Below are 16,342 nucleotides of genomic sequence, written 5' to 3'. Positions count from 1 at the left end.
GCACTCAACCTACAAAAAATAATGGCCAAATCATTTAAATTACATGAACTGCACAAACTTACCTCCATGAGTCGCGCGAATCGTACGATCCACGCGATTTTCCAACTTCGCTGCCGATCGCACGCGATTAGAATCGCGGCGATATCAATGTGCGGCTCTTCATTTATTTTCATTGGAAATCACGTGGAGGGGGAATCGCATGCGACTGGAATCACGTCGACCGTATCGACGATCGACCCGTGTGTGGACGGTTCATGCGACGGACGCGATTTCAGTCGAGTCGATTTCAGTCGACTACGAATCGACCCGTGTGTGGCTCTCCATTCATTTGCATTGGAAGTCACGTGGAGGGGGGAATCGCATGCGACTGGAATCGCGTCGACCGAATCGACGATCGACCCGTGTGTGGACGGCCTAATAATTAAACCAATGAAAAATTCGCGAGAGAGGGGGTAGCCGCGCCGTACCTGCGACCCTCGCGCGGACTTAAGACCCAAGGGTTCGGTTTTGATTTGGCCCCGCGGTACATACATATCAATAGACCGTGTCAACGCGTCATTTGTTATCGAGATGCAGAAAGTGTAAGTAAGTACATACAAGTGTACGACACAACACGGTGACCGTTACGCGGTGAGTATGTATGTAGTATGTACATATGTGCCGTTTTTACCACGTTTTTATTAGCTCGCTTTCTTGTTTGTTTGTTTGTTTGTCTGTCTGTTTGTTCGGTGGCAAATTTTCTTCTTTCATCCTCTTGCGATAGATGTCAAGCGTTTAAGCGAATTAAGTATTTCTCACACATTTCAATTTCTTCTCGAATCGCGATAATTTCCTCTTGCGTCACGACGTGAAAACTGCTTCTACTGTATTTCCTATACTATAAAACATGCTTTTTTCGAATTTTACCATTTTCGTCCGCACGAGTATTAATTTCCTTATGCCTTATGTTGTGCCAATATAACAAATATTTGTCAAACCATTCGAACGGTATCGACCAACAAGTACGTTACGTCGTGCGTCGCGAATATGAATATTATTATATTTATTCCAAGGTTTTCAAGTCCGCTCATGTATTTTTGCATATATACTATACTATATGGTTAATTAGGCTACCTGCAGAAATTAGCGAAACAGTAAATTTTGAAGTGAAAACCTTAAATAGCCACACGTACGTTTATTATCAGAAATTATAGAAAAAATATTTAATGGTACTTTACATCTGGATTCAATTAAACAATTTAAATTTGTAATGAATTTAGCTATTAGGAAAATTTGAATATTACATTGAAAGAACGCGCCGACTTTCATACTGTACTGTGAAAGTTAGAAATTTCATTATTTGCGGAACGGAAACGGAAGATGCGATTTCGAGTGGAATTAAAGCCAGAAAGGCACAAGAACTATATACATACATACTATATGTATTGTATTGTATATATCTATGTATGTATAGTGTATAGCACTCTGATTGTGAGCAGCAGCCAGCCAATGTATTAACTTGAAAGATCCGCGATTTGCCCGGGTTTCCTCGGCAAACAGCACTGTAAATGAAGACGAACGGAGGGAAATTGAGGGAGAATAGTGCAATTGGACTTGTTCGGTAACGCAGCACATCTCAAGCTCGTTCTCGCCTCCATACAGACCGGCAAATTGCATTAGAGGAGCGTTTAGTTAATCCACGGGAACTGCGCGAATGGCACGGTACCCTGATTTCGAGCACTTCGATTCGCCAAGGATGAATCCCGGTGTCATCGGTGACGTAGGTAGACGCAAAAAGTATCGTATCGATTCCGTGACGTCATTCAACACCTTCCTACACAACGGACGGACCATCCGGCTCGTCAGAAAATTCTTCTCGGTGATCCATCCGGTCCGATCTCCCACTTACCTAAAACTTGATTTTAGGCCAAATATCGGTCAAGTCGAAACGCAATATGATACATTACATATTATTCTTTCGAATGTCCCCTCGCGAGCATCTAATTCGGAAAACGGCATCGCCATGAATCCAGTCGTGATTAGTTTTCCATTTCGTTGGCTCGTTCAATACATGCATAAACCATGATATAATTTACACAGTAGCTCGTTTAACGTTTCAGTATGCTTGTGAACGCGTTCAGTTCCCTCGATCATATTTTAGTTGACTTTCAATTTAGAACGGCCATAGAATGTACGTAATTAGGCGTGTACCTAATCCGCGAATGGTTTCTCAGCTTTCACAATTCACATTAACGGTAGGTCGGAAGAAAATGACCGTTTTATGATCCTTCTTCGGGATCGAACGGTGCTAGTCGCACATTCACAATGAACTGGTCGCGCCCATTCACCGGGAACCTAATGTTTCCTTATTAGTAGTCATTACCGGTAATATCGGCTCGCATAAACGTGTAAACTCGAAAGATAAGGCCCGCAATTCCATGGAAAAAAATGATATACTATTCCCGGAGGGTCGACCGCGCGAAGGTTGGTACCGCCACGAATTTGCATGTTTAATGAACCATTGCTCGAGGAATGTTGCAAAAATGTGACATCGAAAAGAGAAGAAAAAAGTAATGGTAACGCAAGAGACCGACGCGCGACGCGATTATGCGATTATGCGATTCTGAAATTTTCTTCGAGCTGGAACAAGAAAGAAATTCCACGATTAACGCGAGGCTATTGTTTTGTCCCGTTGTCGAGACACCTGGTTGGCGCTGGAGATCCTGGCGGCCGTATCGTGCGGTTAGCTGTAAATGTTCCTTGATCGTTTTAATGTTGCGACGAACATTCATTTCGGAAGTCTAAAATGCTTTTAATTTACGTAGTACGTATGTATTGCTTAGTAAAAAGTTTAAGAAACTTGATAATACATTACTTATATATGTATAAAGATACATAATATTACATTCTTCAACGAAGACGAATTCAACGAAGGACATATGATGAAATGTTATTTTGCGAGACTCGGGATAACGTGAGACGTAAAAGCAGTTTACTTTGTACGAATCTGTCAACCAAGTATTTTTGTTAATTTGATTATGCTAGCACATTCTTTGCGCCACCACGAAAAACACGTCTGAAACACGAGAATACCGATTGAAAAAATAACTGCAAACTTTTGAGTTTTCAGCTCAGTCTTCAACATCGATCAATTTCGAGTTTCTTCGTCTCTGTAACCCTGACTAATTGGTTTGTATTTTGTATCCGTAGAATATGTAGAGTGACAATAGAAATATTTTCTATTCGATCGTTTTTGCGTATTTTGACGTGATTTTGATTGATCCAGCAGAGAGATCGGTTGATAGTACAATAGTTGTTCAGTTTAATGTCGCTCACGGTCACGCTCATGCTCACGCTCACGCTCACGCGGTTAATTCACGTCCAACGGGAGAACATCGTGACAAGAGCACAAAAGAGGCACGCACCTGGGCAAGAAGGGACTTTCGAGTTTCGAGGGATGGAAACCGAATCGACGGTCCTTGTGCTTCTTTTCGTAGGGCGATCTCGCACCCTTTTATACCGGGATCCTCCCTTTTGTCTAACTTTGCGGAGTCCTCGGTCCAGACCCAGCTGCAGGCTCTTTTGTGCCCAGGTTCCAACGTTCGAGACAACTTTCGATGGTACCGCGGGCCGCGGGGCACGTGCAGCCTTGAGTTTCCTCCGCTTTGTGGCGGAGGTCGCTATGCCTTCGACAACCTAATTTCCTAACAATCGGTAAACCGCAAATAACAGTTTTCAGATTAGCAATAAAAAACTTTAGGGGCCGAGTTAGAGGCACTGCATGTGGAATTGAATAGAATTTCGCTTCCGTGGTTAAGGAGCCCAGTTAAACTTAAACGAACAGGTAATATAACAGGTAAGGTAATATATTATAATAGATATTATAGAATTATTAATGTAATATTATTTGTCTTGGACGATATAGTGATTTTTAGTCTTTCGAATTTTTTTCAGATTTTTCTCTATGCAATACATACTTATATTGTAATATGTATGTACGCATACACGTAAAGATTCGCAAGACTAATGATTGCAAACTTGGTTGTAGCGCAACGGGGAGTATAGAATTATCGCAATGATTAAACAATTTAATTATACATATAGAGTATGCAATAGTTGGTGGTGTCTTGTGAATGACGGCCATATCAATGCTACGTACCTACATATTATTAGTAAAAAAGTTTCTTTGTGTTTTTGTGTTTTTAGTTTTTTATTGAAATTGCAAGATAACACACAAGCGGAGCGAATACAATTGATCTAAAGATTCAGGGTACCCTTTTCGTGTCTCATCAGAACTACATTATTGTTTACTCGGTAAACATGTGATTCTCTCGTCTGCGAGACAGTCATCGAAATCAAGATCGAGAAACAAGATTATGCAATCTGCAAATAATGAACGATATATAGAGTGAGTCACGAAGCGCGATCAGTTTCCAATTAGATTACTCCGTTGCTAGTGGTTCGATCGGAAATTTTTTTAGCTAAAATGCACAACCTTTCTTTACCAGAGTTATATCAAGGTCACCTTCAGTTTTTTTATAGGTAAACTTACATTTTTTTCAGAAAGAAATATTTGTTACGATTAGAGAAACCTAACTCCGAATTTTTAGCGATTTTTAAAAATTGTTGAATAACCTTCCATGAGTACTTAAACTCGTCAACATATCATTTAAATAACATTCGATGCGACCAAAGACAATCATCGTTCGCTATTTAACTCACCATTTGAAACAATGAATATTCGTATGAGTTTAAAACAGACATGTTCCTGTCGTTCCTGGAAAGGTGATAGACACGTGTTGCTGATAATATTAACTATGTATTAATATTTTACTTGAAGGAGTACGACGACCTAACGAACGTGTGACGTGTCCGCGTCGCGACGTCTCGGCACGTCAAGAGATAAATTTTCAAACAAACTAATAACTAATTCATCGAACCGCGCGTACAACTGACGGAATTTGCACGTTTGGAAATTTCTGCGAAGTAAAAACGCAAGGAAGCAGAAGAGCCAAGACGGTCGCGTGACACATTGATTTTAATTGGATCAGAGATGGCGGGTGTTTCCCCACGTTCCACCGATCGATGAAAAGAACGAGTTCCGCGGAAAAATCTCGGGAAAGCACGTACCGATCTTTAATGACGTCTTCCATCGAGGAAGTTCCGTTCTCGTAAGTTCTTTAAAAATAACGTTCATTTATGAATCGTCACGATCTTACCTAAAAGTCAGGTCCATTGAAGAAAACATCGTATCGGCGCGGCGCGGCGCGACGCTTGCTCGATTAAACTGCAAGTAGTAATTAATAAACTTTTCGGTTCCATCAACGAAATTTCACTCGCAGCAGTTTTTCCGAACACGACTACATACACATACATACACATACATACACATACATACACATACATACACATACATACACATACATACACATACATACACACATACATACATACATACATACATACATACATACTCCGGCGCAATAGCGTTTGATCGCGCAACAAGTGAAAACAAAATCGTTCCTCCGCAACAAGGTCTCCTGCTCCCTGCTCCGAGATATGCTACTTTTTATTATCACTCGCGTGTACTGTTTGTAATCCCGCGAATGCAACATTTCTGACTTATGTTTCTATATCTATGTATATCTATCTACTGCATTGTAAAATCACTGCAGTTCCTTCGGTTGTCCTCCTGTTTCATACTCTTCGGATCTTCCAATTTTTTTTTCAACTGTTTGAAATTGCACCTTCTCATTTTTGCCATTGACGCAGAAAAAATACGTATGCAATAGTATGCATGCAATCTGAGATTACCTTGCAATGTGAAATGGAAATTTTATGCAGGTCACAAGTTGTTTGCTATTATCGCTATGTTTTAATTTGCTTGAAAATAATGCGAACAAAATGTTGAACAACGTCGCAGAGATAGCGCATTTACCAATGTATTAATTATTATCGGTTGATAATAAGAAGATTGGTCAATAGATCGTCGAAGTAAAGTACATACAATGTACTATGAAGGAGGCCATTCTCCTACAACTAATCGGAATAGGAAAGTAGGGGAACTAGTCACACATCATAAGTTCACGGCCTGCCAGTTCGTCAACCCTAATTTAAATCATTTTATCCATTACTGGTCTTCGCGACTTGAACTAGACTGTGAATCTTATGCGCTTTATCCGTCGTGTACCCGAAACTCCGAAACTCCGAAACACAACGAAACGAGGACTTTTCAATGAAAATTTATTCGCATTCCACTTTTGACGCGACGAATCGGTAACCACTAACCACGAAAATCAGGTGAAATCAAATCATGTACAGTCTCTCGAGATGTATCAGCAGAAGGTATTAATTTTCAAGTTTGAAATTTCACCGATCCGATGACGAGATTAGAATGCGTTTTTAAATGCATTAGAACGCGTGATTAAGCAAAACAGAAGTGGCGAGTATTGACTGATTCGATGTGCAAATGTTACGGGCAGCCTGTGGAGAACTGATTATAAACGATGCTTATCGTCGGTAAAAGCCGCAAGATATACATATATGTATAGGTATAGGTGTAGGTATAGGTATGGTATAAAACTATGCGTATGCCACGCCGCGGTAGACAGCCGATAGACCAATCGATACAGATTACCCGTGCATCGTGCGATGCAGTTACAGGTTACAGGTGTGTAAGTTTGTATAATATACAGGGTCTACAATAATTACCAGTTTAACGAATCATTTTCAACAGCTGAATAGATTGAATATATTGTATATGTATAATATGTCATTGATTTTACTTAACCGCGAAAATCACACACATTCAAATTAAAATAAAAGAATATATTTCGTTAAATGGTCTACGGGGGGGGGGGGTCAGGTCAATCTAATGTGTATCATTGTATTGTATTAATTATGAATTTGTTTAGTACACCGCAGAATGCAGAAGGTGAATCTTGCTTTACGTTTCTTAACACATGGATATAAGTTGATAACGATGATACATATTGATGAAATACTGGATATGGAACACAACTATTCGCTGATACATTATTCATTCATTAATATCACAGCTATACAGTGTCTATATGGATGTACATCGTTTGTTAATATCTTGGCAAAAGACGCGTGTCCGATAGACATGCTTCGTATTAACTCATAAAACGCTTAATTGATAAAAACCGTTTTTGGTCAGAATGTGCTCGAAAAGCCCACGATCGACAGGACCAACACCGCAGCCCGCCACAAGCTCTTGCGCATACACGCATTCACCATACGCCATACACCGTTCTTACGCCGCGCCGCGCCGTAGCGAGTGTAAGGGAGCGAGACCAAGCGAGAGACAGGAATGGAAAGCGGCCGAGAGTGAGGGAGAGAGAGAGAGAGAGAGAGAGAGAGAGAGAGAGAGAGAGAGAGAGAGAGAGAGAGAGAGAGAGAGAGAGAGAGGAGGAGGAGAGAAGGAAAGAGCAGACGACATGCGCCAGCCCTCGTTCGTAGTTCGTGGCACGTTATAATGCGCGAAGCCCTCGGACTGAACGGCCGTTCGACAACAGTCATTCAGAGCTCGACTGGTGCGCTGTTCGGTTCGATTCGATTCGATTCGTTTCGTTTCGTTTGGTTTGGTGGCTCTCGTTCTCGCGAGTCCCATCGTGCTCGATCGCGAAATCGATCCGCTTCCGTACGCGACGTCCGAGAACCTGAGAACGGGTTCGATTGCCTGAGAGAATTTGAAAAAAAAGCACGGACACCGATCGACCACGAGGTGCACGGGAAACTATGCTCTGAGGGTGGACCCTGTACCAACGCAGCGCCGGACCACAAGCACCCCCGCGATCGACTCGTGATCAGTGACACTTTCTCCATCGGCGAATCCTTCCAGCTGGCCACGGAGCACACAGACACCAAGGTAAGTGATGCAATCGGGTCCTCGGATCGCGTGCCGCTACGCCAACCGTCCGCGGTAGCTTCTTTGACGAAATCTTGAGTGAAAAGTTCATGCCAACTGGTGCGAACAGTGACAAAACATTTCCTCGAACAACCCCATCGTTCACGCGAGACTTGCTCATCGCTACCGGACAAATTCCACGTGGAAACATCGTATCGTTCGTCGCTTCCTACCGTTTTTCGAGGGGTTTGGAATTCTGTACATATTCGTGTATTAATGTTGGGGTTTGCGATAGGTTCAATTGTTTCTCTGTAAGGATTTGGTTGATATGAGTAATTGACAAGTGGTTTTTCTGTGGGTTTTCAACGAATGTTTCAGAGAAATCAATATTAGGGTATGATGTAAGAAACTGATTGGATATCGTGAGTCCCATTGGTTGACCGGACACTACCCCCGGTGGTAAAATGGCGATGAGTAGTTGGCGAGGGATGGTTTTTGTTGTTGTGAAAATTGGTGGATCTTTTGAGGTGGAGGGTTGGTGGATGGAATTCTCGGGATATCTCTCTCTCTCTCTCTCTCTCTCTCGCGAAGCGTGGGATGAAAACTGGGTTCAGAAAACCCGGTCGGCGACCCACGTGGCCTATTGATTTTCCTGTCCGCCACGCCACTACGCGCGTGCTGCTAGAAACTAGCCTTTTCTTACTCGATTCGCGAATTATCGCGATTTAAACGGCCTTCCTTCTCATCCGAAGGATATCGTCTTCTACCTCGTGCCCGAACAGTGCGATTTATGTATTAAAATCGACTGCCCCATTGGTAAATTAATCCCTCAACATATCCAAACCCTCGAGATTATATGTACATACATACAAATACAAACGTTCTATGTAGCGACTCGGAAATCTTGACAAATTTTTTCGTTTTTATTTTTTACGTTTTCTGTCGCAGTATTTTCTCTTCTCCTGATAAGATTTCCATGGTGTTGGTTGAAAGCAAAAGAATACTATTAATTTATCTAGTAATAATTCGTAACAGGATTAGCAATTTCACGAGGGATGATATGTTTGGTCACGTGACTCCCAGGATCCCGATAAGCGTATCAATGCCAAATTCCCGCTTGAAATCCAATGTGAAATGTAACGGAAAAAATGTTGCCTCGAGTCCGGTTAGGCTCGTAAGTACTTACGTTGTCGAAAGAGTATTGTTTGGCTCGACTATTCGTCATTCTAGCGTTACCAAACATACAGAGTTTCTTAACACAACAGTCTGCCGCTTTCCTGCAAACAGATCGATGCACTATGTCTAACGTATGGTACATGGTTAGGTAGAATTTCTGGTTGGTTGTCAGGGTCACTGGCATCGTTTGCACGGCAAACTTACTTTGACAACTGTTACTTACATACTTAGAACTCTCTTACAATGGCTGTTTTGTGAATAAGATATTGTGTTTACAAATAGGAAAACCTTCTATCGGTAAGAGGCTACCTACCTGGCCGACCATATTGTATGTAGTGTACGCACGTTTCCGTTTAAAAATAATTCGAACCTTTCCCTAACATTCAAGATGTACAACAAGTCGATTATGATATGATACGTGTGTTTTAAAGTAATTCATTATTATTGATTGATATACTGTAGCTCTACGGATATGCACGTGCACGCATACACGTATACATATGTATGTATGTATGTACATAGTTACCGATCAAAGGATCGTCGTCGATCCCGTCGCGCCGCGTCGCAGAGCGGCAGCCACCAAATGCGCCGAAAGCGTCCTTTGGTGAATTGCCGATTTCGGTAGCCGAAAAGGCAGGCTTCCGCTTGTCGAGGTTTCTTCATTCTTCGCCTACAATACGCATATCGTACCATGTATGTATGTATTTGTAATATGTATCGAGAAATTATATTGTACATAATAAGAGTATTACGTATAACATCAAAATAAAAGAACAAACATAATTTTAAAATGAATAATGTAGACCAGATTATCAAACCAACTCGTAATTTATATCCAAATAACAAATAACTCCAAATAACATGGAGAAACTAGACCGCGGATTATTATGCAATGTAAAAATTGTTTGCGTCGACAAGAATTTTTCGTTGATTCATCTTGCACGAAGGGATCAATACATATATCAGGTGGTTATCATTCACATTCACGAGTGCCTCAAGTTGAGGATTCATTACCGTTAGAACGCCTGAGGAGCGGGGAGCGAGGAGCGCCGCGACGTTGTCGGCGAAGGATCAATAAAAACTGACGTAACCGTTCCACGAAAGTTTCAGGAGCCTCGAAACTCGAAATTTCATTCTCTGTGCACGCGCGTACACGCAGCGAGACCGTTATAGGTTCCCCAAAGGTGTATTTTTAACGAACTTCTACCTCCCGCTTTCAAAGGTTGCGCAATTTTGAGCATTCGGTACAACTAGTCTAAAATGGTTTACATACGTATGTATGTACTATGTACCTTGTATGTGAAGTTTGGGTTTGAAAAATATTTACCGTTTTGTATATTTGCGTTTGCAATTTTCCCATTTCTCTGCTAAATGCTTGAACTCCGCGGTCTGCTACATAATAAGAATCAGTGCCGAATGCCGAAACATGCATAAACGTTATAAAATTCGGTCGAAATAAAAATGAAAATGATTCCTGCAGAGGTTGTAACGTTCGCTTGCCATGATAGAATCGGTCATACATACATACATACATACATACATATACATACATATACATATATTATAGGTTGATGCGGGTCGGGTAGTCGATAGGATAATCATAAAAGAAGTTAAGGCGGTATTCAGAAGCGAAGATTGCATCGTGATTACGAGTTGTTACACGTTGACCCGAAGGGCTTTCTGGCAAAAGAAAGAATCTCGCGCCTCGAATCGTAGGTCCGCGGAGGGACGAGTTCGGAACCGGTAATGTGCTCCTAAGAAAGGGTTCGTTCGCCGCAGACTATAGGCCAGTTCCCAACAGTTTTTCGGCCATGTGCATCGCGAACGATGAAAGGAATGACGCCCTACAGCATTTTCGTACCTGTGCAACGGCGTGCACGTGTGCGCGTGGTTCGAAGAACAGGCTCGAAGCTGTACGAATGCCAGACTGTCGTATTAGGCGGGCGAATTAAAGAGGGTTGCCGCGCCGCCGCCGCCATATTGAATCTTTAGGATCACGCCATCTAACCGATTCTGCCGAGAGTGTACTCCAGAGACTTTACGCTTTAGTCCAGTCAACGAAAAGTTGTATGTACAGCGAAATGGAAGGAACACAATTCTTAACTTTGGATCTTTGTTTGGACTAGTTAGGAGGTAAACATACTAAAAGTCCCCACTCCTAGGAGGTGAGCGATGTATAGCCGGGCACGTAGAAGGTCCCCTTTTTCGGTTTTCCACTTATGTATATCTCGGAATCTATGGATCCTAGCGATAAGACCATTCTATACAAAATTAAAGCTGACAAAATGTGCCATAAGATTGATTCCATTCAATTTTTCGCTATTACGCATAGTTTCCGAGATATCCGCGCTCAAACTTCACTAATTGTGAAAAAGAAGAGCCTTATTTGACTAGCTAACTTTTCAGCACAATTAGTGAACTTTGAGCGCGGATATCTCGGAAACAATGCAAGATAGCGAAAAACTGAATCGAATCAATTTTGTGGCACATTTTGTCAGCTTTAATTGTGTAAGAATGGTCATATCACTAGGACGCATAGTTTCCGAGATATAAGCGGAAAACCGAAAAAGGGGACCTTCTACGTGACCCCTTGTACACCGCTCATCTCCTAGGAGTAGAGACTTTTAGTATGTTTACATCCTAACTAGTCCAAACAAAGTCCCAAAGTTAAAAATTGTGTTCCTTCCATTTCCCTCTACACCCCCTTATAAGCATTCATTGATTGGAATACTTAGCATTCAACGCATTAGCAATTCCACTGCGCATTTTTCGAAAATTCTCTTGAGCTTGTGGCAAACCCTTATAACCCCTTGTAAACTCGATAAATCATTCACACCTTTGTAGACAGTGGTTATTCTTCTACGAAACTCTTATCAGCATGTTTATCACGTTTTTCCGATTGAAATGATTTTTTGGAAATCTTTTGAAAATTATTGTTTGGCATCGTTTTAATCGGAAAACAGTTTCACATTAAAAAATCAACACAACTGAAGTTTTGCCGATAAATTATCAACGATTTATCTAAACACCCACTATATAAATTCCGAACGACAAATTTCGACGAGACTTTTAGCCGATTTTGGACAGATTTAGACGACTGCGCTAGTTAACGGCTGTATCACGAATATTTGCACAGAATATTTTGCACGGAGGAAGAGGAAGTAACCTATGTACAATAATGTACATATTCGTTCACTGTGGAAACAGCGTTGGGACACACGAGAGGGCGGGAAAGATACGGCACATTAAACAGGAGACGAAATATGGCGCCACGTGATTGTTTTTGCTGAAACAACGCGTTGCTGGGCGTTTGGCATGATTTATTCGTGCAGCTTAGAAGATCGATTATGGATTTTAAACGGGGGTCTCTAATCGAAGTTTCTAAATTGGATCGCGATCGGAAGTTGGCGAATCACCGCAGAAAACTCGATCGAAACGACGATCCACGGTTGTACCTGTTCTCAGGTTGCCTAGGTGGTGTGGTTACGCGTATGCGATTACATCGATCGTGCGCTCGCCCTTCCTCGGGCATCTCGAACGTAAATGGTCTGATAAAAACTCACGGAAACAAGAGACAGAGAAAAAGAGAGACAGAGGGTTATCTTCGCCGCTTTGGTTCGGCGTTAATACGAGTGAGCAGTTAATCTCGCTTTGCGCGCGTAATAAAATCACGAGCGGAACGCTTTGCGTGTGATCCTGTTCCCGGCGTGGCGCGGCGGCGGCGCGGCGATTCAGTCCGCGAGTTCTCTTCGGTGATCTAACAATATAAGTGATCTAATAAATCGTTAACATGTGTCACGTATGTACCTCGATACTAGTTCATCCACGGACCCAATAAGCAGTAGGATGCTTTCCGTTGCCACTGTTGATCGTTGGAAATGGAGGACAAGGATGCGCGACACGTACGGGACATTTGGTATGCGGATACCGGATACGATACGGGATTTCCTCGATTCCTGATTTAGGACCATCGCATCGTTTCCTTTGTCGCGTCGCGTCGCGTTGTTTCGTTAAATCGTGAATCGATTGGGGAGCGTAGCTTTTCGTTCTAGCTACACAAATTGAACTGAATTCTGTTGTCGGGACGCAATCGGTGTTGCACATTCTCGCGATTCAACTCTTGATTCTGCGTTTTCCAAGTTGTTTCACTTTTCTATCAGCGAAATTCACTCTGCTACACAATCGATCCAAGTATGTACATACATATAAACGTAAACACCACGGGTTATGTTTGGCATCGCATATCAGTTCTATCCAATATCTTACAATACCGATATCTTACTTCACGACGTTTACGATATACATACATATGTACATACACATACATACATACATATACCAGTTACGATCAATTCTAACCGGGTTTACGTGTCTAGTAGTCTAGTATAATAATATCGTTAAGGAGTAAGGAAATAGAATGCGCAGAAATGAAGAGAATAACGATAACAGGATTACGACTAGACTAATAGCAGTTATTAGTTGATAATTTGGTTACTAAATATGAATCGAAGAAATTTAATAGATAACTTGTTATCGGTCCAGCGATTCGGTTTTTATCATTGGTCCGCGAAGGCCAGATAAATTATAGAATAATTTACGATTAGGATACTCGATGTACCCATTATACATATGTACATACATGGTATGTATAATATGTATGTATGTATGTATGTATGTATGTATGTATAACGTGAAACAATAACACATGCTCAAATTGAATTTTTATGACAGAAAACCTTTAAATTTTACTTTCACGATTATGGGTTTTCATATTTTTTCGCATTAGATTAATAATCCACGGGATTCCCGGACATTTTCGGGAATTCCCGTACCGTCTCGCACACCTCTATTAATAAACGTATCTGTTGATTAGCTTGTCTTAACGAACAATTAAGGCGTCTCATAATATGTACAACATAAATCGATATTTAAGAATCGGAGGGCGACTTTGCAGGTGCACCAGATGCAGTTATGCAGATCGGATCGTGTGAAACGACCCTGAAACGTGTGTTCCATAAAGGAACGGCGCGGATCGGCGCGGCGGCCGATCAGCAGTTCAGGCGGGCAATTAGGGAATTCGCGGAATCTGGTTAAATAAACGGCCGGTAAGGCGATCACGGCGACGGCCTATTACGATTAAGAACTGGTCTGTCACCTTCGGACAAGTTCGTCAGGTGATATAGAAAGGTGTGTGTCGACGTTCGCGGCACCGATTGGTCGATTATGCTTCGCTGTAGCGTGGGACATACATACAATATGTAGAGGGGCTGAGACGATCGATCCACGAAGATCAACAAGTTCGAACGTTAGGTATCTGCTGGATCGAAAATTCGTCATCAGGCTTGCGCGTCGATGTACATATCGCTAACGCTAAGGAATGATCGAATTGGATCGCTGATCCAGCAGCGCGTGGTACGCGGGATCGAAACCAGTTTGCGGGACAATTGGTCTTGAATCCGAGTGACTTTCGAATCATCCCTCGTGTCGACTATTTTTTCTCGTATTCTTCGATCTCTGAACTAGATCTAGTCCAGTCAACGAAAAGTTGTAGAGGGGGAAATTGAAGGAACACAATTTTGAACTTTGGGTCTTTGTTTGGATTAGTTAGGAGGTAAACATATTAAAAGTAGTAGGTCCCCTTTTTCGGTTTTCCGCTTATATCTCGTATACCGCGCGTTTTTGACCGCGCGATTTCTGTTTTTGATTGTCTGAGCGCGCGGATGCGTGTGAACGAATCCATATACGCTAGTGTAAATAAGGTCCGCGCGGTTAAAATCGCGCGGTCAAAAACGCGCGGTTTCCGCCGTGTCGGCACGGAGTCTTAATCAATTTTCTCCAATGGCAATAACGCATCAACGTTGTCTGGTGTTTCTACCGTTTGATATTTCATCTAACTCGCGTTCGATTGATTGTAGATGCCAATAAAATCTACAGTCTAATGCAGTTAAGTTTCCGCTTTCCGTTTTCCGCAGTATGTAAATAGAAACAGCGCGCAGTGGACGGACATTTTCGAAAAACAGTGGCGTATAAGAGTGTATGTAGTATCTATGTACATATTTATGTGAATGAAAGTCTTCTCCACAACGATCGTCAGCCTCATGATTTATTTAAATGTTTTCCGCAAGCTCCGCCATTCATTTATCTTGCCTAGGATCTCGAACGTGAATCATTCTATGTATGTATGTACTTCGTTACGAGTAAAAGCTTCGTGCTCCAACGAGCTTCTTCTCCGAATGGTGAATCGTTCCGCACTCGATGCATTATTCAGAAGAAAAGCTGGAGAGTGGAACGAGGAAACGTCTTCTCGGATGGTCTAGAAAAACGAACGAACACGCGACAAGAAAAGTCCGTTCGGGCCGCGTTCCATGTAACGGCACGGGGCGGCGCGAGGCGGTGCGGCGGCGCTTTTATCTAATGAATCTCGCGCGTGAGACTCCACGGTTCGCGTCGGGCCTTGGATTTACTATTTTCGCGAGAATGCTCGTTTTATACCGGCTCGATCAACAGGTGGTGCTTCTCGATGGTCCAAGGAAAATGAAATTTCTCAGCGAACAGTTCTTGGTCTGAATAATTGAAACCGTGGGAAATTCGCTGTTGAATTCTGTCGAATACGCTTCGAATAGAAACAGTTTAAAGTATAATTACGGGGAAAACATTGCAATAAAATATTGTCGCGATGTCAAGAACAATACGACTTAACAAACTGTTTAATTGGGCCTGTTTCAGAAAGGATGTCGAAGTCGGGAAGTATCAAAGATGGCGAGAAGGGGCCATACGATACGGTCCCGGTCGCCGATAAAGGTGGCAATGATGAAATCAAACTAGAGGCGAAGATGTCCCTGTTGAACGGCATCACGGTGATCGTTGGTTCCATTATTGGTTCTGGCATATTCGTTAGCCCCACCGGTGTCCTCAAGTACACGGGAAGCGTGAATGCCAGTCTTTTGGTGTGGACAGCTTCCGGCATTTTCTCCACGGTACGTCGACCCTTCTTCTTCTTCTTCTTCTTTATTTCGGTTGATTGCCTATTCGGTTTTCCTTTCTCCTTTCTCCTTTTTCCTTTTGCTGCGTCTGTTGACCCGTGGACTCGAGCTTCTCCGATCCTAACCGTGGGATCGATGAGATATCCAACATATTATAATTATTGCCAAGCAAAAAATCAATTTTCGGTGCAAACAAAGATATCGGAGGTAAATTGTTGGTTCTCGATTCAAGTCGCTTTCGAAGGATCCATTAAAAAGTCTGTAGCCATGGACCATGTGCTTTGAAAAATTATGAATTGATTGCCGCGGTGTGCGCCAGTGGGTAACGTATCAA

General features: G+C 42.2%; 1 protein-coding gene and 1 long non-coding RNA gene across 6 annotated transcripts in view; one reads left to right on the top strand and one right to left on the bottom strand.

Annotated features, from left to right (window-relative positions):
- Window positions 1-7,325: 7,325 nt before the first annotated feature.
- On the bottom strand, window positions 7,326-11,407 carry LOC143219285 (uncharacterized). 2 transcript variants are annotated; one of them, XR_013011289.1, is made up of 3 exons: window positions 10,887-11,407; window positions 9,552-9,695; window positions 7,326-9,126 (listed from the first exon to the last, which is right to left on the bottom strand). It is a non-coding gene; the product is annotated as an uncharacterized LOC143219285 (long non-coding RNA). The 2 variants fall into 2 exon arrangements; XR_013011290.1 differs by lacking the exon at window positions 10,887-11,407 and adding an exon at window positions 10,040-10,245.
- The window catches only part of LOC143219284 (large neutral amino acids transporter small subunit 1), a 39,165-nt gene continuing 30,249 nt past the window's right edge, over window positions 7,427-16,342 (top strand). The window contains exons 1-2 of one of the 4 annotated variants that reach the window (XR_013011288.1): window positions 7,427-7,870; window positions 15,752-16,002. Coding sequence is in view for 2 of the 4 variants with exons in the window: in XM_076445299.1 (XP_076301414.1) it covers window positions 12,827-12,941; window positions 15,752-16,002 (366 nt within the window). In the remaining 2 variants the exon portion in view is untranslated. Of the gene's footprint in view, window positions 7,871-11,469; window positions 12,942-15,751; window positions 16,003-16,342 lie in introns of those variants that run through there. The other 3 variants (XR_013011287.1, XM_076445299.1, XM_076445300.1) reach the window with 3 other exon arrangements.

Source organism: Lasioglossum baleicum, unplaced genomic scaffold (assembly GCF_051020765.1).
Source record: "Lasioglossum baleicum unplaced genomic scaffold, iyLasBale1 scaffold0021, whole genome shotgun sequence".
Classification (NCBI taxonomy): domain Eukaryota; kingdom Metazoa; phylum Arthropoda; class Insecta; order Hymenoptera; family Halictidae; genus Lasioglossum; species Lasioglossum baleicum.
The sequence above is the reverse complement of the archived record's forward strand: the minus strand, read 5'-3'. Positions and strand labels throughout refer to the sequence as shown.